The following is a 23813-nucleotide window of genomic DNA, read 5'->3' as shown; positions in this document are numbered from 1 at the left end:
AGAACAAGGGGAACCTACACAAAGTGTACAAAACGTTAGGAACAACTTAATATTGATTTGCACCCACTTTGCCCCCAGAGCAGCCACACTTTTTTGGGCATGGTTTCTATAAGGTGTCAAAAACATTCCACAGGGATGCTGGCCCACGTTGACTCCAATGCTTCCCATAGTTGTGTCAAGTTGGCTGGATGTCCATTGGGTGGTGGACCATTCTTGATACATACTGGAAACTATTGAGAGTGAAAAACCCAGCAGCGTTGCAGTTATTGACACTCAAACCGGTGCGCCTGGCACCTACTACAATACCCCATCAAAGGCACTTTTTGTCTTGCCCCTTCACCCTCTGAATGACACATACACAATCCATATCTCAATTGTCTCAACGCTTAAAAATCCTTCTTTAACCCATCTCCTCTCCTTCATCTATAATGAGTGAAGTGGATTTAACAAGTGACATCAATAAGGGATCATAGCTTTAACCTTGATTCACCTGGTCAGTCTAGGTCACGGAAAAAGCAGGTGTTCATAATGTTTTGTACACTAAGTGTATATACTATGTTATATCCTATAACCAAATCATCATATCCAAGTGAGAGGGTCAGTATGTGATTATTTAACTGATTCTTTAAACAGAACAATATAAGAACCTTTATACACTTTGCAAGAAATTGAAATGATTCAAATTTCTCAAGTATTAATTTATTTCCCAAATAAACATTTGCATTTGTTGTTATGTAAGCCATTTAAAATACTCACAGAGAATCCAACATATTCAGTCAACTAACACTCAAAATAATTTAGCGTAATAAAAATGTTTCCCCCCCCCAAAACAAAAATACTGCCAGTTGAAGCTCCAGGGGTTTATCTTCAGAGCTCATCTTTGACTAATATTACTTCTGGAGATTCAGTCATTTTTGGAAGTAATTTTGCCAAGCAGGTTCCCTTCAGTAAATCATCATGTAAACTTCTTGTTTTACAGTCTTCCAATTCACTCAGCGACATGCAAACCCCCGATGTAGCTGTCCCAGAAACCCACTACATCTGGTGCATGGGGACAGGACTGCTTATGCTGAGTGGCTGAGCTAAATGTCCAGGGCCGGTAAGTTGTGGATGTGAAAGGTTTAGGATGGATTGGGGAGCAAGCTGGGCAGAGTCCCCCCCCTTCTGTTCAACATGAATGGTTCAATAAAGAGCTTTTAAAATGGCGGAGGCAGTGAAGGCTAGACTAGAGGGCCATGACAGTGAGTGTATCAGCATACCCAGGCAGAGATATTTCTACTTGGCTGCAACGTCCCCGTCCGGCCTCATGCTGAAGGGCTCCAGGCGTTCACACTCCGGCAGCAGGTTGTTGAGCCTCTCCATCAGGGGGACGGTCTGGTCAATGCCCATCTGGATACGTCTCAGGATCATGGACATCTCGTTCACCTTCTGGATCTGCTCAGCGTACTTAGCATAGCGCTTCTGACGCTGCTGCATGATGCTGAACAACGTCTCCACAGACAGGTCCATCTGGGAGGGAGGGAGAGAAAGTGTGAGATCATTCTAACAACTTCACTTTGTCTTTATTTCAATAGACGTAGCGTGGCTTCTTCCCCTCCCTTATCTATGCGCATATGAAACCCAAAGACAAATGAAAGAAGATGGAGGCCTATTGGGGAAGCTGCTTTCACCAGACTCCAGTCTGTCAGACTAGTGCAGATGAAGGAAAGGAGAGGTGCCTGCATACACAGACAGGGTGATTTTAACCTCTTTGATCCTCTTGACCAGGGCGTTCTGGTCGAAGGCCACGGCCTCGGCACACTGGTGCAGGTGGTCCTGGTAGCGGATGCAGAGCTGCAGCACCTGGGCAGAGTCCAGCCTCTCTAGACACAAACTGCTGGGGGACATCTGTCCGCTCAGCACACCTAGAGACATGGACAGACTGACCCTCAAAGCATAATCTATGATCACTCTTTCTATCAACTTCATGGTCATAAAGGAATGTCTAGGCCTATCCATAATTGTACACATTCTCATATGGAACATTATTACAATACTGTAGAGACAGAGGACAGGTCTAGATCTTGATTAGAGGCCCTTAGCTTACCTTTCAACAAGGGCTGAAAAGTGGGGATTTCCTGAAGCTTGATGACATCAGGGTCATTTTGGATGTTGCGCAATGACTGTGTCCCCTGAGCCACCACCACAATGTCGTCCATTTTAGCCTTCTGCTTCGCTGGAGAGGGCACCACTGCGACGACAAAGCATTTCAATACATTTTTCCATCAATTAGTAACCGTTTTTGTGTTGAAAGATAGCTAACCGCTAGAGAAGCTCCTAAAAAAATGACATGAGACTATGGGCCCTGGTTAGCAATAATGAACTAAATAGGGAATAGGGTATCATTTGAAACATCCTGCAAATATGAAACAATGCACTTTTAACCAATGTTCCCTCAAAAAATGTTCAGCACTGAGCACATTTCAGGTCTGCTGAGCGCAAAATGAATGTTGTGAAAATTCTGTGCAACTTCCAACGCATGCTTACTGTGAACACTGAGGCAGTAAACTTTTTCAATTACAGTTATAAAAAGGTGGCCAAGAAGGCTACTGAGCCTATTTGATCATAATGTAGGCTTACCAGAGAGGACTACCATCAAAAATAATTGTGAAAACATTTTAACATGGAAATAGTTGTTCTATCAATCAAATCAAATGTTATTTGTCACATACACTGAATACAACAGGTGTTGACCTTACAGTGAAATGCTTACTTACGGGCCCCTAACCAACAATGCAGTTTAAAAAGTATGGATAAGAATTAGAAAGAAAAGTAACAAGTAATTAAACAGCAGTAAAATAACATTAGCGAGACTATATACAGGGGGGTACCGGTACAGAGTCGATGTGCGGGGGTACCGGTTAGTTGAGGTAATATGTACATGTAGGTAGAGTTATTGACTATGCATAGATAATAACAGAGTAGCAGCGGTGTAAAAGAGAGGGGGCAATGCAAATAGTCTGGGTAGCCATTTGCTTAGGTGTTCAGGAGTCTTATGGCTTGGGGGTAGAAGCTGTTTAGAAGCCCCTTGGACCTAGACTTGGCGCTCTGGTACACGCTTGCCGTGCGGTAGCAGAGAAAACAGTTTATGACTAGGGTGACTGGAGTCTGACAATTTTTAGGGCCTTCCTCTGACACTGCCTGGTGTAGAGTTCCTGGATGGCAGGAAGCTTGGTCCCAGTGATGTATTGCCAAGCAGTTGCCATACCAGGCAGTGATGCAACCATGCTCTCGATGGCGCAGCTATAGAACCATTTGAGGATCTGAGGACCCATTCAGCCTACAGTAGCAACTAATGTGTGGTGTTTAATGTAGGCCTACATTCTATAGCAATTTTGGAGAAGAACAAAACATGCAGGGCTTGACATGAACCTGTTTATTCACTTGACATGAACCTGTTTATTCACTTGTCCTTCAGATAAGGAGGTGACTGAAAATCTTGTGTTTGACGCAAGAAACCACTTTACAAAATAAAATGCATTATTATCCCGATACCATTATTACTGGTAATCTGACAAATTATGCTACCCTCTGTCTATCTGCTACTTCGCTTATTATAGCCGGGCTCAAAATACAACACTGCCCCTTTAAGACAAAGAGATGTAGCTCTAGCTTTGATCTCAAAACAAGCGCATCTAAATCAAATCAAATTTTATTTGTCACATACACATGGTTAGCAGATGTTAATGCGAGTGTAGCGAAATGCTTGTGCTTCTAGTTCCGACAATGCAGTAATAACCAACAAGTAATCTAACGAACAATTCCAAAACTACTGTCTTATACACAGTGTAAGGGGATAAAGAATATGTACATAAGGATATATGAATGAGTGATGGTACAGAGCAGCATACAGTAGATGGTATCGAGTACAGTATATACATATGAGATGAGTATGTAGACAAAGTAAACAAAGTGGCATAGTTAAAGTGGCTAGTTATACATGTATTACATAAGGATGAAGTCGATGATATAGAGTACAGTATATACGTATGCATATGAGATGAATAACAGATGAGTAACATTATATAAGGTAGCATTGTTTAAAGTGGCTAGTGATATATTTACATCATTTCCCATCAATTCCCATTATTAAAGTGCCTGGAGTTGGGTCAGTGTCAATGTCAGTGTGTCGGCAGCAGCCACTCAATGTTAGTGGTGGCTGTTTAACAGTCTGATGGCCTTGAGATAGAAGCTGTTTTTCAGTCTCTCGGTCCCAGCTTTGATGCACCTGTACTGACCTCGCCTTCTGGATGATAGCGGGGTGAACAGGCAGTGGCTCGGGTGGTTGATGTCCTTGATGATCTTTATGGCCTTCCTGTAACATCGGGTGGTGTAGGTGTCCTGGAGGGCAGGTAGTTTGCCCCCGGTGATGCGTTGTGCAGACCTCACTACCCTCTGGAGAGCCTTACGGTTGAGGGCGGAGCAGTTGCTGTACCAGGCGGTGATACAGCCCGCCAGGATGCTCTCGATTGTGCATCTGTAGAAGTTTGTGAGTGCTTTTGGTGACAAGACGAATTTCTTCAGCCTCCTGAGGTTGAAGAGGCGCTGCTGCGCCTTCTTCACGACGCTGTCTGTGTGAGTGGACCAATTCAGTTTGTCTGTGATGTGTATGCCGAGGAACTTAAAACTAGCTACCCTCTCCACTACTGTTCCATCGATGTGGATAGGGGGGTGTTCCCTCTGCTGTTTCCTGATGTCCACAATCATCTCCTTAGTTTTGTTGACGTTGAGTGTGAGGTTATTTTCCTGACACCACACTCTGAGGGCCCTCACCTCCTCCCTGTAGGCCGTCTCGTCGTTGTTGGTAATCAAGCCTACCACTGTTGTGTCGTCCGCAAACTTGATGATTGAGTTGGAGGCGTGCGTGGCCACGCAGTCGTGAGTGAACAGGGAGCACAGGAGAGGGCTCAGAACGCACCCTTGTGGGGCCCCCGTGTTGAGGATCAGCGGGGAGGAGATGTTGTTGCCTACCCTCACCACCTGGGGGCAGCCCGTCAGGAAGTCCAGTACCCAGTTGCACAGGGCGGGGTCGAGACCCAGGGTCTCGAGCTTGATGACGAGCTTGGAGGGTACTATGGTGTTGAATGCCGAGCTGTAGTCGATGAATAGCATTCTCACATAGGTATTCCTCTTGTCCAGATGGGTTACGGCAGTGTGCAGTGTGGTTGAGATTGCATCGTCTGTGGATCTATTTGGGCGGTAAGCGAATTGGAGTGGGTCTAGGGTGTCAGGTAGGGTGGAGGTGATATGGTCCTTGACTAGTCTCTCAAAGCACTTCATGATGACGGAAGTGAGTGCTACTACTAACAATAAGGGCTGTTGTGGTGCCCGTATTACCGCCACATGAAGGCAGTCAAATTCCACATGACCGTTTAGTATGGTAACGGTAACTAGGCTTCTCCAAGTGCTGATGCTGCTGATCATTAGTAGCCTACTAAACTTGCTAACTGCCTGGTACTCAGCACTAGCACTCAGTAGCCTAGGGGTTAAAGCATTGGGCCAGTAACCGAAAGGTTGCTGGATCAAGTCCCCAAATTGACAAGGTAAAAATATGTTGCCTGCCCCTGAGCAAGGCAGTTAACCCACAAGGCAGTTAACCCACTGTTCCTAGGCCGTCATTGAAAATAAGAATTTGTTCTTAACTGACTTGCCTAGTTAAATAAAGGTTAAAAAAATATATAAAAAAATAGAACTGACTAGGTATCCCTCTTTCCCTATACAACTGACTAGGTATCCCTCTTTCCCTATACAACTGACTAGGGTAAGTAATCCTTCTCACCCCCCCTAAAAGATTTAGATGCACTATTGTAAAGTGGCTGTTCCACTGGATGTCTTAAGGTGTATGCACCAATTTGTAAGTCGATCTGGATAAGAGCGTCTCCTAAATGACTTAAATGTAAATGTAATGTATCCCATGTTCCCTATACAACTGACTAGGTATCCCCCTTTCCCTATACAACTGACTAGGTATCCCTCTTTCCCTATACAACTGACTAGGTATCCCTCTTTCCCTATACAACTGACTAGGTATCCCCCTTTCCCTATACAACTGACTAGGTATCCCACTTTCCCTATACAACTGACTAGGTATCCCCCTTTCCCTATACAACTGACTAGGTATCCCCTTTCCCTATACAACTGACTAGGTATCCCTCTTTCCCTATACAACTGACTAGGTATCCCCTTTCCCTATACAACTGACTAGGTATCCCTCTTTCCCTATACAACTGACTAGGTATCCCTCTTTCCCTATACAACTGACTAGGTATCCCTCTTTCCCTATACAACTGACTAGGTATCCCATGTTCCCTATACAACTGACTAGGTATCCCCCTTTCCCCTATACAACTGCCTAGGTATCCCCCTTTCCCTATACAACTGACTAGGTATCCCCCTTTCCCTATACAACTGACTAGGTATCCCCCCTTCCCTATACAACTGACTAGGTATCCCCCTTCCATATACAACTGACTAGGTATCCCCCTTCCCTATACAACTGACTAGGTATCCCTCTTTCCCTATACAACTGACTAGGTATCCCCCTTCCATATACAACTGACTAGGTATCCCCCTTCCCTATACAACTGACTAGGTATCCCCTTTCCCTATACAACTGACTAGGTATCCCCTTTCCCTATACAACTGACTAGGTATCCCCTTTCCCTATACAACTGACTAGGTATCCCCTTTCCCTATACAACTGACTAGGTATCCACCTTTCCCTATACAACTGACTAGGTATCCCCTTTCCCTATACAACTGACTAGGTATCCACCTTTCCCTATAGAACTGACTAGGTATCCCCCTTTCCCTATACAACTGACTAGGTACCCCCTTTCCCTATACAACTGACTAGGTATCCACCTTTCCCTATACAACTGACTAGGAATCCCTCTTTCCCTATACAACTGACTAGGTATCCCTCTTTCCCTATACAACTGACTAGGTATCCCCTTTCCCTATACAACTGACTAGGTATCCCCCTTTCCCTATACAACTGACTAGGTACCCCCCTTTCCCTATACAACTGATTAGGTATCCCCCTTTCCCACTCTTATTGTCCCTTTAAATCACTCTGACATAAAATGATAAAAAGACGATTTATTATCACTTGTGAATGATGCCCAGCATAATAAACAATGCCTTTTTGTTTGCAACTTTTTAGAAACATAGTCGCACACCTCATGTGGCCTAGCCCATAGGCCTATATTTGTTAATCAAGTTTGTATCACAACTAAAAGTGGCCAAATAACTTCTTAAAATTAAGCACATTAATCCACTTTACAAGGGGTGTAGAGCCTAACTGGCATATAAGGAGCACGTGAGTTTCACGTTTGGAGAAGATAATTTTCACCCCAAAAATGCACCTTTTATATAATAAAAGCATTACATTCACAATTGCATTTGCGGCCACTTTTGATAATGGTGTGTTCCACTAATGGAACATTCGTGCTTATAGCCTACTACCATGAGTGCATTGCTGCACTTATGTGAATAAATAGCCTAATAGTTTATCAACATTTTAAATTAAATGTTCTGATCTGTTGCATCAGCCACATTGCATAAAACATGTTTTTTTGATGCTAGTGGTTGTATTCATTTGGGATCTATCGCAGACTATGTTTGGAATATTTATTTCTCGAACAGAATAGGTGGACTTTTGTACTATGGGGGATAGTAGATTGACATGGGCTAGTGCTTTTGCTGTTCGTTAGGTCACTCATCTTGTAGGCTGACGAAAAGTAAATGTGGACAGTTCTTCCAATATCTTCAAGATGCGCCTCGGAATTGGATAAGGACGAGCGCAGTCGCGTCCCTGATGTGCCCGTCTTCACTTGTAGCCTGTGAGAAAGACCTGATCAGGTGACGGAGAGTCATGTGAGTGAGAGAAGCTTTGGATTGCGCAGTACACTCAGGGAGAAGGACACAACGCAGCACTCAGGGCCGCAAAAATAATGTATTTTTTAGGGAGCATGAAGGCCACAAAGGGGATGCTGCTGTGAAATTCGAGCCATTATCAAGTACTTGTCAAATTGTGAATGAGAGACTATTGCAGCCTGCGAGAAAAATCAAAGCAGAGCTCATGCCTTTCAAGCAACTTTTTTCAAATCATCATTAGTCGCATCATGCAGCCTTACAATGTATTAAATCAAAGCATATAGCCCAACATTTGTAGAACAACTAAAGTTAAATTAATAACAAAAAAATGAATAACTATTTTCTGCTAAATGAACTAGTGTAGCCCACATCCACTTGGGCATCAGGACCTAACATAAGGACAACTCAGAATATGCTATTGTAACGGATGTGAAACGGCTAGCTTAGTTAGAGGTGTTGCGCGCTAAATAGCGTTTCAATCGGTGACGTCACTTGCTCTGAGACCTTGAAGTAGTGGTTTTTGTGGAGCGATGGGTAACGATGCTTCGTGGGTGACTGTTGTTGATGTGTGCAGAGGGTCCCTGGTTCCCGCCCGGGTATGGGCGAGGGGACGGTCTAAAGTTATACTGTTACACTATTATTTTCTTCCGAAATAGACTACATTTTCTTCATACCGTGCCTCTTTAGACCTGTCTAAAATAAATAATGGATTTATTGTGACGGTAGACTATACTACATGGATTTATTCTACTTTTTAAAATGGCTTGTAGGCTGCGTGTGGAAGCCTGGAGATGCTAAATGTGTTTATGTTAATTAACGGTCAATTACCGTGAGAATGACAGTAATTTTTTTGACAATCACCAGCTGACGAAATTGTGACCACCACAGCCCTACTCACAACCACAGCTGTAAACACAATCCAGTTCAAAGTGAATGGCACAGATCCATATATTTTAATTGTCTATTTGCAAATAGGCCTACCGCAGCTCTGATTGGTTATGCCACAACCAGTCTGTGTAGAGTACAGGCTGAGTTGTGGGCACAATAGAATCCTTCTCTGATGTGTTCTGCCTACAACAAAATATCTTGCATAGTTCGTTTTGATTCAGTACGTTGCATTGAAAGTGGCTAATAGTGGGTTGATTCAATCACAATTCCCACAATAAAAGGAAACATTGACAGTGTTAACAGGGAAAACTCTAGAAAATTGAGTGAAGTTCAATCATGTGCTTCTCTCAGTGGGCTGATAGAAAAAAAGAATGTCAAGTACACATTTGAGTATCCTATGTGCAAGAGTTGAGGGAATAATATAGCACTAGAACTTTGTGTGTCAATGGCTACGTCTCCTTCCTCCCAAAGTATGCACTTGTTCACCTCCTTTCACTGACTTGAAAGGAAATAGTTGATGTAAGGAATATGGTTTTGAGTTGTGGAAAGTAGGGAACGTGTACACTTCAGGAGAAATAACATTACTGGGACGCACACACAGACAACCAGTGGTGTAAAGTACTCAAGTAAAAATACTTAAAAGTAACGTTACTACTTAAGTCGTTTTTTAGCAATTACATTTACTTTTGAGTCAAATACTTTAAAACTTTTACTCGGGTAGTATTTTACTGGGTGACTTCCACTCGAGTCATTTTCTATTAAGGTATCTTTCCCAACACTGCAGACAACATGCCGGTCCTCCCTTCTTACCCGAGGAACTGTAGTCGGTGTGTTTGTGCTCAGAATCACCGCTCTGCTCGGCCCCCATGGTGTCAGTTATGTTATGGCTTCAATTCACCACCTCAGGAGACCTACAGCCAAACATAGATACGTTAGTTTTCAAGCGAACGGTAGCTGTACCACGCAGACATTGGACTGATAAACAAGCCACGTTAGCTAAGTTGCTGTTAGCGAGCTTAGCACATCTCTTACCTTCGTTGTGTTTATCTTGTTCTGTTAGACCACGCCTGTTTTGATTTCTATTATATTTTTACCATCATGATAGTTTCATGATGTAGCAAACTATAATTAATTTAAGTAAATATGTTAACAAGCTGAAAGATATCGAACTAGCTAGCTACTTCCGTAAACACACAACCACCCCTCTTCTTCTTCTATGCTATCATTGCGGTCAGCAAACAATCTTTTAAGTGCATGCTGCCATCTACTGTGCTGGAATGTACGATCAATCATGATCAATTCTGTACTACCATGAAAATAAAATTCATATAAATCCCCACTACTACCAGTGTAGTGATCACAATATAGTAGCCATATTTAGGAAAACCAAAGTTCCAAAGGCTGGGCCTAATATAGTGTATACTGACTGAAATTATTGCAACACTTAACAAAGAGCTGCAGTTAGTTTCATCAATCTACACACAATACACCATCATGACAAAGTGAAAACAGGTTTTTCGAATTTTTGGCGAAATATATATATATAAAACAGAAATACCTTACCTTACATAAATATTCAGACCCTTTGCTATGAGACTCGAAATTGAGCTCGGGTGCATCCGGTTTCCATTGATCATCCTTGAGATGTTTCTTCAACTTGATTGGATTCCACCTGTGATAAATTCAATTGATTAGACATGATTTGGAAAGGCACACACCCATCTATATAAAGGTCCCACAGTTGACAGTGCATGTCAGAATAAAAACCAAGCCATGAAGTTGATGGAATTGTCCATAGAACCCAGAGACAGGATTGTGTTGAGGCACAGATCTGGGGAAGGGTACCAACAAATGTCTGCAGTATTGAAGGTCCCCAAGAACACAGGGGCCTCCATAATTCTTAAATGGAAGAAGCTTGGAACCATCAAGACGCTTCCTAGAGCTGGATGCCCAGCCAAACTGAGCAATCGGGGGAGGAGGGCCTTGGTCAGGAAGGCGATGCTCCCCATCCAACCTGACAAAGCTTGAGAGGATCTTCAGAGAAGAATGGGAGGGAGGAACTTCCCAAATACAGGTGTGCCAAGCTTTCAGTGTCACACCCAAGAAGACTCAAGACTATAATTGCTACCAAAGGTGCTTCAACAAAGTACTGAGGAAAGGGTCTGACTACTTATGTTAATGTGATATTTCAGTTTTACATTTTTAATACATTTTTTTTTAAATGAAGATGGGAAAAAAATGATTTAATCAAGTTAGAATAAAGGCTGTAATGTAACAAAATGTGGGAAAAAATCAAGGGGTCTAAATACTTACCGAATGCACTGTATGTAGTGTGTGTGAATGTATGTGGGGTTTTAGTGGGAGTGTCAATGTGGTGTGTGTGAATGTATGTGGGGTTTTAGTGGGAGTGTCAATGTAGTGTGAGTGTGTATATCACAGGAGGCTGCTGAGGGGTGGACAGCTAATAAATGTCTGGAATGGAGTGCCATTACTATGAGCCCGTCCTCCCAAATGAAGTGTCACCAGCCGCCGTCTAGTGAGTGTGCGTAGGGTCAGTGCAAGATAGTTTGGGTATCATTAATTTACTATTTAGCAGTGTAATGGCTTGGGGGTGGAAGCTGACTCAGATCCTGGTGGTCCGAGAGCCAATGCTCCGGTACCGTTTGCCGGACAGTAGCAGAGTGGACAGTCCGCCTGATATAGAGGTCCTGGATGGCAGGGAGATTGGCCCCAGTGATGTACTGAGCTGTCCTCAAGGGCAATGTATTTTCCATACAAAGCTGTGATGCAGCCAGTCAAGATACCCGTTGTTGCAGCTGTAGAACGTTTTGAAGATCCGAGGGTCCATGCCAAATCTTTTCAGCCTCCTGAAGGGGAAGAGGCGCTATATTGGTGCATTGGAACACTGGGACGTGTTCAACGTGATCATTTTGCGGTCCATCTTATGGCTCAGCAACGGTTTCAGATGGAAGACCGACCACAATAAGCAACTCAGTAGATTTACTGAGTGAGAATGTTTCTGTTTTATTCTCACAAATACTAATCTGTGTTCATGAAATATTTAGTGTTAAATTAGATATGAGACAATGAAATGAGAACAACAGTGACAATAACAACAATCTTTGAGAATCTTAAATTATAAGCCATGCTATATAAATGTTTTCTGCAACATGTTATGCATACAATTTATGTACTAGATATTGTTCTTGTGATTATAATGAATATAAATAATTCAATATGATTGACAGCACAGGGGAGGGCCCTCCATCCATATTAAGATAAGGTAGAATGTGATCTGTAATGGAGTGAAGCTGGAGACTTCAATAGCGGGTATACCTGCCTCTTCAAATTCATCACTGAAGGGGTAGTCTTTGTGCTTCAGCCCCCTATGGGAAGAAAACAGCGGAGGACAGTCACACAGAGATACCGAAGATCAGTTGAGGCTTTAAAAACGGATGTATGATCACGTTTGACAGAGGTGATTGGCACTATAATTACATATGAGAGCAGAGGAAAAACTGTAGTTCCTGTTCAGTGATAACATGGTCCTTATGTCCTCTTTGCTCAGTTCAAAGTCAAACACCTGGAATGAAAACCAACATCTACAGTCTTTGGAACGTGCGTCGAAGATGTCGTTCCCATAGCAACGATAAAAACACTCCCTAACCAGAAACCGTGGATTGATGGCAGCATTCGCGTGAAACTGAAAGCGCGAACCACTGCTTTTAATCAGGGCAAGGTGTCTGGCAACATGACCGAATACAAACAGTGCAGCTATTCCCTCCGCAAGGCTATTAAACAAGCTAAGCGTCAGTACAGAGACAAAGTGGAATCTCAATTCAACGGCTCAGACACAAGAGGCATGTGGCAGGGTCTACAGTCAATCACGGACTACAAGAAGAAACCCAGCCCAGTCACGGACCAGGATGTCTTGCTCCCAGGCAGACTAAATAACTTTTTTGCCCGCTTTGAGGACAATACAGTGCCACTGACACGGCCTGCAACGAAAACATGCGGTCTCTCCTTCACTGCAGCCGAGGTGAGTAAGACATTTAAACGTGTTAATCCTCGCAAGGCTGCAGGCCCAGACGGCATCCCCAGCCGCGCCCTCAGAGCATGCGCAGACCAGCTGGCCGGTGTGTTTACGGGCTGTTTCTGTACAGCACTTTGAGATATCAGCTGATGTACGAAGGGCTATATAAATAAATTTGATTTTGATTTGATTTGATTTGACATATTCAATCAATCCCTATACCAGTCTGCTGTTCCCACATGCTTCAAGAGGGCCACCATTGTTCCTGTTCCCAAGAAAGCTAAGGTAACTGAGCTAAACGACTACCGCCCCGTAGCACTCACTTCCGTCATCATGAAGTGCTTTGAGAGTCTAGTCAAGGACCATATCACCTCCACCCTACCTGACACCCTAGACCCACTCCAATTTGCTTACCGCCCAAATAGGTCCACAGACGATGCAATCTCAACCACACTGCACACTGCCCTAACCCACCTGGACAAGAGGAATACCTGTGAGAATGCTGTTCATCGACTACAGCTCGGCATTCAACACCATAGTACCTCCAGGCTCGTCATCAGGCTCGAGACCCTGGGTCTCGACCCCGCCCTGTGCAACTGGGTACTGGACTTCCTGACGGGCCCCCCAGGTGGTGAGGGTAGGCAACAACATCTCCTCCCCGCTGATCCAACACGGGGGCCCCACAAGGGTGCGTTCTGAGCCCTCTCCTGTGCTCCCTGTTCACTCACGACTGCGTGGCCACGCACGCCCCAACTCAATCATCAAGTTTGCCTCACGACACAACAGTGGTAGGCTTGATTACCAACAACGACGAGACGGCCTACAGGGAGGAGGTGAGGGCCCTCGGAGTGTGGTGTTAGGAAAATAACCTCACACTCAACGTCAACAAAACTAAGGAGATGATTGTGGACTTCAGAAACAGCAGAGGGAACACCCCCTATCCACATCGATGGAACAGTAGTGGAGAGGGTAAGTTTTAAGTTCCTCCATACACATCACAGACAAACTGAATTGGTCCACTCACACAGACAGCATTGAAGAAGGCGCAGATGCCTCAGGAGGCTGAAGAAATGACTTGTCACCCACTTCTACAGATGCACAATCGGAGCATCCTGGCGGGCTGTATCACCGCCTGGTGGCAACTGCTCCGCCTCAACCGTAAGGCTCTCCAGAGGGTAGTGAGGTGACTTCAAAACTTGCCCTCCAGGACACCTAACCACCCGATGTTACAGGAAGGCCATAAAGATCATCAAGGACATCAACCACCCGAACCACTGCCTGTTCACCCCGCTATCATCCAGAAGGCGAGGTAAGGTGCATCAAAGCTGGGACCGAAGACTGAAAAACAGCTTCTATCTCAAGGCCATTATGTTAAACAGCCACCACTAACATTGAGTGGCTGCTGCAACACACTGTCATTGACACTGACCCAACTTAGCCACTTTAATAATATTGATTGATGTAAATATATCATTTAAACAATGCTACCTTATATAATGTTATAACATTATTCATCTCATATGCATACGTATATACTGTACTCTATATCATCGACTGCATCCTTATGTAATATTAAGCCACTTTAACTATGCCACTTTGTTTACTTTGTCTACATACTCATCTCATATGTATATACTGCTGGATACCATCTACTGTATGCTGCTCTGTACCATCACTCATTCATATATCCTTATGTACATATTCTTTATCCTTACACTGTGTATAAGACAGTAGTTTTGGAATTGATAGTTAGAATACTTGTTGGTTATCACTGCATTGTCGGAACTAGAAGCACAAGCATTTCGCTACACTCGCATTAACATCTGCTAACCATGTGTATGTGACAAATAAAATTTGATTTGATTTGCTTTGATTTGAAAACAGAGGGAAAACTGGATCAACATTGAAAGAAAGTTCCAGAATATTACTGTAAACATCATCTTTCATGTCTTTGCATCCTCTCACAATGGGCGAGTTCCTTTTGCATCATCCTGTGCCGTGGGTAGGTGGAGATTTCACTTCAGGACCAATGGAATGGTCTTAAATGCACAAACTCCACCCTACCGGGCACCAGGCGACGCAAAACGCACTCGCCCAATCATTCTAATGTACCTGGAGGTTGCCCAGGTACATGTGTTGGGGCGTGGTTGATTTTGGAATTACACACACTTCCCTTTGGACCAGAAAACGAAGCAGCACCTAATAGGATGCTCCCATGATGAGATTAAGGGATAACAGAGAGCGAGGTCCATAGACCCTTTACCCATTTTCTCTATGTAGCTAACAGTTAGACTATGTTACTGTGGCTATCACTTTTACCTGATATATAGTCCTCTGGTGCTTATCAGTTATGTCCTTGATGTTTGGGTCTTGAAATAAACAGGGGTTGTCTGGTTTGACCCTAATACAAGAACATCAGATCAGACAGTTACCGTAGAAACTTACGAATAATGTGTGTGTGTAACATTTCCCTCCATGTGTCTGTACTGTGTCTATCCGTGTGTTGTTTACCATGGCCTGGTAGGTAACCCCAGGGGGCTGTATGCTGTGACAGTGATGCCTTGGGAGTGACAATAGTTGATCAGCTTTTGCTGGGACAGATATGGGTGGCACTCAATCTGGTCAGAGCAGACAGGGTGTAACAATGTGCACTGAGAGTCGGGAAGCAAGTTCAGGGAGTGAGTGATGTAATCAAAAAACGAAACAACAACGCACAACCATGAAACTGAAACAGAAACAATGACGCCTCAGGAAGGAACCAAAGTGGGTGGCATATATAGGGCAGGTAATCAAGAAGGTGATGGAGTCCAGGTGAGTGTCATAATGCGCTGATGCGCGTAACGATGGTCACAGGGTTAACTCCCATATTGACCTGGGAGAGGCGAAGGTCGAGAGCCATGCGTCCTTACGAATCACGACCCTGCCAAACCGCACTGCTTCTTGAAACACTGCTCGCTTAAGCCGGAAGCCAGCTGCACCAATGTGTTGGAGGAAACACTGTACAACTGGCCACCTAAGTCAGCGTGCATGCATCCGCCACAAGGAGTCGCTAGAGCGCGATGGCCAAACCCTCCCCTAACCTGGACGACACTGGGCCAATTGTGCACCGCCTCATGGGTTTCTCGAATTCCAGGCGACAGAGCCAGGGATCGAACCCGGGTCTGTAGTGACGCTGCGTCACTCGGGAGGCAGCCTACTACATAAGTTATAGTATGGTTACATGCACACACTAATGCGATTATTGTGGATAATCAGATTAATATAATAGATGGATTGAAAAGTTTACATTCTTTGCAAGGAGACATATTTCCCTAATAATCCTGAAACATCTGAAAATTAGGCTACTCTGGTAAATGCAGAAAATTGCCAATCAAAATATAATTGTTCTACCACAGCAACCCTGTTATTTTTGGGAAGAATATTGGATTCTAAGTTTGTATGTGAAAACTAATTCTAAGGTGCATACATTCAGTTGTTCCGAACCCTCACTTCACTCCTGCTAAAGAGGGAGGCTTGCTTGGGTTGTTGCTAGCACATGCGTAGATCAAATACACAACTGGAACGCTGATGAAGGTGTTTACAGGTCCTAGTAATTTGAAAGATTGCTCAGAAAACCAGGTGTTTTAATCGGCGTATGCTTACTTCGATTTTGACCTTTCTGACAATTAAGATAGGCAGCAGTGTTTACATGACTTTTGCATAATCTGCATACTGCCATAATCAGTTTAATATTGAATTAATGCTTTGCATGTAAACGTACTCAATGACACTGTGATTAACTCTGAATACCTGTTATGCTCTAAAGATCACAAATGCAAAGTGCCATTTTGGGCTGGGAGAGAGGGCAAAGAACACCTGGTTGTTGGCAGGTTTGTTCTTGAGGCCTGGCGTGTTCAGAATGGATTCAGTTCGATGGCTGTTGAAATTGGAGATTCCAATGGCTTTTACTAACCCTGCATCCACAAGCTCTTCCATGCCCCGAGAGGCGCTGAACAGACAGAACACCCAAATGGAAAAGGGTGTGAGTGATGAGGTAAAAAATTACCCAGAAATCGTCTTCATTTAACTTCCTGTCATTCTCACCTCCCAGGTATCCAGGAATCTGGTTTCCACGGCAACAGTGAATCCCTCGCTGTCCACGAGCTCATCCCTAATCTACAACAAAACAAGTCATGATTGAGTGATGATCCGTGCATATCACGCCCCCAACATTTCATCAAAGTGTGAAAATGTTTTTCTAAATTATGCATGACAAAAAGGGCTGAAGAAATTAAATAAAAATGAAAGTGTGAGCAAAATGCATTTGTAAAGGCAAGCCATGCACTATAAGCTTTAAATACAAGCATTTTGTCAGAACAAAAATAATAATAATAATTTATTCAGTTCAAGTGTTTATTACAATATTTTACAAGAGACAAGTGGTGAGGATATTTCAAATACATGTTGAAACAGTATGCATGTCAAGAAAATTCATTCCCATTGGTTTTCGTGGGTGAGGTCGAAGTCTAGATAGTCCAGTTTAAGGTTACTCAAGGTATTCTGACAGGCTGCTCTAGCCAGAGACTTCTTATGGAAGATACACCACAGCTGGTGGAGAGAGAAGCACAGGAATGGCAATCTGGATTGATTGGGGCTGCATCCACAACGGCCCAGGCTCCCCATATAAGCCACTACTTGTGGCCAGATCAGACAGTAGTGCACTATGGGTTATAGGGAATAGAGTGCCATTCGGTGACATAGCCTGGGAAAACACTCAAGTAGGCTACGTCACCTGAAAGATTCTATGGAATAACAGTATTCACAATTTAACAATCACTTCCATCAATTCTCACACACACAGTATGCTATGAATGAGTGTGACATTTGAAGTAGCACCTTGCTGACGATGAACAGCTCCTCTCTCTTTACAGTACCCTCCTGGATCATAGCCTGGATGCCCTTTCCCACCTCATTCTGGTAGAGGAAAGCCCCGTCAATGAGTCTGTAGCCAGCAGATGGAAGCTTTTACTGCCTCTCCTACTTTAGCTGGAGGAGACTAAGACACAGAAGGACTGGTAAAAAGCTTAGTTTGGGTGAAGTACATTTTTGATTCAATGCATAATTAAGGAGATTATCATCCATTATTTCCTATGATGACTTTGAGTTTACTGATGGAATTTGACCCCTATTTAACCTGCCAGTAAATATGTAAGCATGTAAGTCCAAGGGGGTTTACACTGAAAAAGGAATGTATTCAAGCACAATGATTCATGATATTTAATTACATGGTATACATACATCATTTTCATTGTATTAAAGTACATTAATAATATCTCAATGTTGTTGAGAGATTTTGCATGTCATTGCATTTCCCATGTGGAAAGGTGAGTGAAGGAAGCGCACAAGGCTTTTTAGAGCGTTTAAAACATTGTATCAAGTATTTACATACTTGCAAACCTGTACATATCAAGGCACATTGTCATTGACATTACCGAGGTAAAGACAGATTCAGGTTGGATATTCGACGGATATTCACCTGTAGTTTTCCTTACATCCACCAACAGCAGTTAGGGACCGTCAACATAGTGACAATCAAATGTTTCACATTTCAATAGCTCTTTAACCATTACTCCTAACACTTTCAAAACTGCTTCTAGCTAACCCGATGGCATAGACACACACTGCACACACTTTTCTTTTGTCGGTTTACATCTCACACTATTTTAAATTACTTATTTAAATTTCTGAAATTCAAAAGCACCTTGGTCATGTGACCCACACACCTCAAAAACGTTTAATAATGTACACTCAGTGGGCCTACACATTGCACACCCTTTTGTTTGTCCTTTTGCATCTTATGAGATTTTACGATCATTTTTAAAATATTAAAAATTTCAAAATCTCCTTAGTCTTACGACCTACAACCCTCAAACTGCTGTCAGAATATCCACTGAGTAGCCTTATATGTAGCACAACCTGTTGTTTGGCCATTTTAATCTCACACGATTTTACATTCATTTTCAATGTTTCTCATTTCAATAGCTCCTTGGACATGTGACCTACTGGACTCAAACAAGGTTCAGAATGTACAATCAGCGGGCCTACACATTGCACACCGTTTAGTTTGTCAATTTTCATCTCACACATTTTTACATACATTTTTTAAACTTTCTAATTTCAATAGTTCCTTGGCCATGTGACCTAATGACCTTTGAAAAGGTTCAGAATGTCCACAGAGTACCCTTCTATATTGTGCATCCTTTAGTTTGTCCATTTTCATCTCACACAGTTTTCATTTCAATAGTTCCCTGGTCATGTGACCTACAACCCTCAAACTACTTTCAGAATATCCATTGACTAGCCTTATACATGTCACACCCTTTTGTTTGTCCATTTTCATCTCACACAATTTTACATTAATTGCCTGCTCTGCTCCCCTGAAGGACAGTGTCACTCACACACCTATTCACTTGGGCCTTCTCCCTGGGGCCTTCCTGACCGCCAGACAGCCCCCCATTGACCTGGAGACCTCTGACTCCAGGCCTCCATGCCTACACTCCCTGCCCGCCTGCTTACCCTCTCCCTGGGCTTGAGGGTGTATAGCTTACTCCCTGGAACTACAGACCTCCAGGCCTCCACACCTACTCTCCCTACCTGGTCAACACCCCTCTCACTGGGCATCATTGCGTCTCGGCAGGGGCTCAGCCATCTCCATAACTTTGCCCACCAGGCGAACCTCGGGTACCCACACTTAAGCAATCCTCCCAGGACATGAAGACATCTATATTCAAGCTGTCAGGAACCACGTGCATCTGGTAACTCAAAACAGGCTCTGTGCACCTGGTGACCCGCCCGCTTTTTTTCTCCACTCAGAGACGAAGTCCCCACTCAAACCTCCATGGCCCCCGTGTCCGGACCCCTGCTTGGACTCTGAGTTTCCCCCGCCTTGATAGAGGCTTCCTCGTGCACCTGGTGACCCTTTGACTTCCATGGCGAATCCCAACCTGACTCACAGTCCCACCAGAGGACGAGCCCCGGCAGATGGGCGCCCACCACCTAGCCCCGTACCTGGTGGAGGAAGAGGAAGACGCCTTCCGTCCCCAAAAAAAGCTTGGATCGAGGGCTGACTTTCAATGGATTGCAGCGAGTGAGCTGCTCTGCTACGTACGAAACCCTGACCCAGAATCTGGTCGTCTACAAGTGATTTAGCACCAGGTTCCCCACAAAATGCAGTGTGCATCAGGAGAGGGGCTGCAACTCATCCAGGTGCACCCCAACCCCGTCACAAACGGCTCTACTCATCTGCCAAAAGAGGCAGGTTATCTCGGGCCAACCGAAGATCCGTGGTGCTACGGTATCGTTACATTTAGGGGGGATTCTGACTGAGAGGCATTCAGTCATAATCCCACAGATGGTAGCTTCGCATCATTGGCTCCTCAGCCAAGCACATACACCAAATGTACTTGGGTGATTTGAGTGCGACCACGACAGGTGGGTACGCTCCTTTGAATTTCATCAAGTTGATATTCAGTGATCCGTGCCCAGAACCTAGACCTCTTCCGTCCGTTTTATGGGTCCGCAGCAAATCAATGGGCATGGATAGTACTACCCACATCAGATGTAGGCCTCCCTCCCCAGACAAGCTGGAGATATCTCTCTCCACTTCGTAGGGCATGATCCAGATCCATGCAATGCCCTATCAAAATGGGTTTAGTCTCCGCCTCGAGTCTAGTAAGCGTAGAGGAGACCTCCCCACCTACAATGTGTGATGTCCCACACTCAGGCAAGCCTGAGGCCTGGTAGTGTCAGCTAATGGTAAGGCACATGCCATCTCCACTACATGTTTCAAAGAGCGTTGAGGAGAGCTCCCACATAGAATGGGTAGAGTCCCGCAACCAGGCGGACCTGAGATCTGGCAGTGTCCATAACCGCTAAGCATATTCCATATCTCCATTTAATGCTCCACTGTTAGCGGGTCCAGTCGAAGCCAGCGTTCGATTCAAACCTTTGCGGTTTAGAGTTAGCTAAATATACGGGAGACGCGTCTTTAAGCGTTTTACCACAGCCGCTCTGTAGTACACCTTCATCAGCCATCTCCCAGGACTAAACTCCCCTCTCCCAGCCAAAGCTGGAATGCATTCGATCCATCATTCTCTGATTGGCTTCCTGTCAAGGTCAGGATTCGTTTCCAAGAGCCCCGCAGCAAATCACTGGTGGAACCGGCCTCACATTTTCATGCTTGACCAAAAGCCCCATATTCCAGGACCGACTGCCGCCTTCCATTAACAATCAACAGCAGTCACCATCTGCGGGACTCTCTTTGCGTACGGACTAGTACCGAGGTAACTCCTGTTTGGTTTGCGTCCTTTACGACACCTGAAAGCATGTGACATACAGGGAGGGATTGGAAGAGCCCTGCTAGAGGGCTACCTCGTTATCTCCCTTACTAAGGCTAAGGACTCCTTAAGACAGTCATTGTTACTCCCACCGTTGACCCGCGCTTCATTGAATTTCTTCACTTTGACATTCAGAGCACTGGGTAGAAATCACATCGCATCAACACCCACCTCGGGCCTTCACGATGCTTTGTTTTAATTAATCAGTCGGATTCCCTTGGTCCGCACCATTTCTAAATCATCTGCTAGGCGACGTCCGATGCGTCCCACCGGAGACCCAGCACGAACAGGGCCGGTGAGACCCGTAGGAGGGGAGATCCATGAGAAGGGGGCTAGCGCGCATCCAGAGTCATCGCCAACTGACCCAACCACCCACCGCTCTGCCTTCGGCCCGCCGATGGACACCACCTCGACGAACTCCCACACGCAGGCCCTTGCGAGACCACGCAAGATGGGCTGCAAAACAAACTTCCAATGGTGGCGAAAGGAAGACGACTGCTCCCCCAGACGCGGCTTGAGTCCCACTTCGCACCCCAGCCCGACTGACCCAGCTCTTAGAGCCAATCCTTTTTGCGAAGTTACGGATCTGACTTTCCGTCTACCTTTACCTACATTGTTCTAACATGCCAAAGGCCGTTTACCATGGAGACCTGCTGCGCGAGATTTACACCCTATCCCAGGATTTTCAAGGGCCAGCGAGAGGTCACAGGAAGCCACTGGAACTAAGACGCTTTCCAGGGCTTGAGCCCCTCTCTTGGGGCAAACCCATTCCAGGGCGCCCTGCCCTTCACAAAGAAAAGAGAACTCTCCCCGGAAGCTTCCCTCAAGTCCTTAGGAAACGGTGCAGTATTTAGTTTATGTATTATTTCTTATATTGTTAATTGATAAGAACTATTGGATATCAGAGAGACATCAACTTACCAGGACAACCAGCACTACGACCAAGAATACGACTTTCCCAAAGCCAATCCTTCGGAGAGGGTGCCGGAGCGGTCTTCTAGTGGGGCTAGTCCCTATTTAACAAAGTCGACAAAATTAGGGCAAGCGTTTCCAAAGAGATATTCGGGATTGTAACATACTCTGTTTCACAGAGACATGGCTAGCTGGGGACATGCTGTCGGAATCCGTACAGTCAACGGGATTTTCAGTGCATCGCGCCGACAGTAACAAACATTTCTCTAGTAAGAAGAAGGGAGGGGGTGTATGTTTCATGATTAACGACTCATGGTGTAATTGTAACAACATACAAGAACTCAAGTCCTTTTCGTTCACCTGACCTAGAATTCCACACAATCAAATGCCGACCGTATTATCTCCCAAGAGAACTCTCCTTGGTTATTGTCACAGCCATGTATATTCCCCCGCAAGCGGATACCAAGACTGCCATCAAGGAACTTCACTGCAATCTGGAAACCATATATCCTGAGGCTGAATTTATTGTAGCTGGGGATTTTAACAAAGCTAATCTGAGAACAAGGCTACCTAAATTCTATCAGTATATTGATTGCAGGGTCGTCAAAGACGGTACAGTATGAAACTCTCTGGGATGACTTCACTAGTTACCACCACCACAAAGTGATAAACACGCCTATTTATACAATTTATCTTCTCAGCGATATGACATAGATGCAGAAAGTAAACAGCATAGTGGGTACAATTTTCACAACAACTAAGAGCGTTGAAGTGTGAGGCTCAACTTATCTGCTGTTTTGGTGCTCTGGCTACCACGTTGTGAACAGTTTGAAGCGAACCCATGCACTTGTGCAGATATTGTGTGTGATTGTGTGAGAGAAAAAGTCTTGCATCTTGCTCATCTCAATATCTCCAGTGCTGCAACCTGATTTTGCTAAGTCTATGGCAGCAGCCCAAACGCAAAGTAGACAGCCCTCGGCCCTAAACCCTCAGCACTCAAATTATGTTGGACATCATCTCATCCGAGTGTACCTTAAATGTCCTTTGCCCAAGCGAGGGAGAGTGATGATCGGATGCAACGTCCTTGATGGAAATCTTGAAGTTGAGCTTAAAAAACACCAACCTAAAGCTATTAATGTAGCAAGCTAACGTAGCTAGCTAGCATTTTGTCAGGTAGATAGCTAGAGTTACATTACTTAGCTGGCTAGCTAATTTTATAACTTGGTCATTTATTCCAATACATTTCAGAATTCCCCAAAATATGTTTATGAAGCTAGCTACGTTTTATAGGCTCCTCACTACGAGACTAAGCCAATTTGAGCGGCACTCCCATTTGCCAACGCTAAAATAAATGTCATCTATATATTTGTTTTGCAAGACAGTATCATAATTGTGTCTCACATGCCAAATATGCTGCCATGTTGATAAAATTTGACACTTCGCGGCAACCAGAGTTTGACACGTGACTACAGTTTGCATTGAATTGTGGGTCATATCAGCCCCACAAGTAATCAAAGTTCTTCACTCGCTCCCTCGAGCTAAATTGAGGGCCGAGGGGGTAATGTTTGTGAATTGGACCTACACTTAAGATGGCAAACTGCATCCTGTTTCAAGAGAGAGGTATTGAGCTCATGGGTTCCTGAGTTCTTCTGCAAAAAGATAGAATTAGAGTTGGATAAATGTAGATC

General features: G+C 44.3%; 1 protein-coding gene, 1 long non-coding RNA gene and 1 pseudogene across 2 annotated transcripts; 1 reads left to right on the top strand and 2 right to left on the bottom strand.

The window, feature by feature from the left end:
• Positions 1 to 677: 677 nt before the first annotated feature.
• LOC118395971 (BLOC-1-related complex subunit 5-like) lies at positions 678 to 10039 on the bottom strand. The gene is made up of 5 exons (XM_035790088.2): positions 9838 to 10039; positions 9616 to 9716; positions 2087 to 2230; positions 1747 to 1904; positions 678 to 1509 (listed from the first exon to the last, which is right to left on the bottom strand). Exons 2-5 carry the CDS (start codon positions 9671 to 9673, stop codon positions 1276 to 1278), a joined length of 594 nt encoding a protein of 197 aa, XP_035645981.1. The 5' UTR covers positions 9674 to 9716; positions 9838 to 10039; the 3' UTR covers positions 678 to 1275.
• LOC127908324 (uncharacterized) lies at positions 5821 to 6873 on the top strand. Its single transcript, XR_008066825.1, has 4 exons — positions 5821 to 6096; positions 6245 to 6334; positions 6456 to 6485; positions 6807 to 6873. It is a non-coding gene; the product is annotated as an uncharacterized LOC127908324 (long non-coding RNA).
• A 1389-nt stretch (positions 10040 to 11428) lies between the features above and the next one.
• LOC118396060 (aldo-keto reductase family 1 member B1-like) lies at positions 11429 to 19501 on the bottom strand (annotated as a pseudogene).
• Between the last annotated feature and the right edge of the window lie 4312 nt (positions 19502 to 23813).

This window comes from Oncorhynchus keta, chromosome 17, assembly GCF_023373465.1.
Source record: "Oncorhynchus keta strain PuntledgeMale-10-30-2019 chromosome 17, Oket_V2, whole genome shotgun sequence".
Lineage (NCBI taxonomy): Eukaryota > Metazoa > Chordata > Actinopteri > Salmoniformes > Salmonidae > Oncorhynchus > Oncorhynchus keta.
Note: the sequence above shows the minus strand (reverse complement) of the source record. Positions and strands in the feature narration are given on the sequence as shown.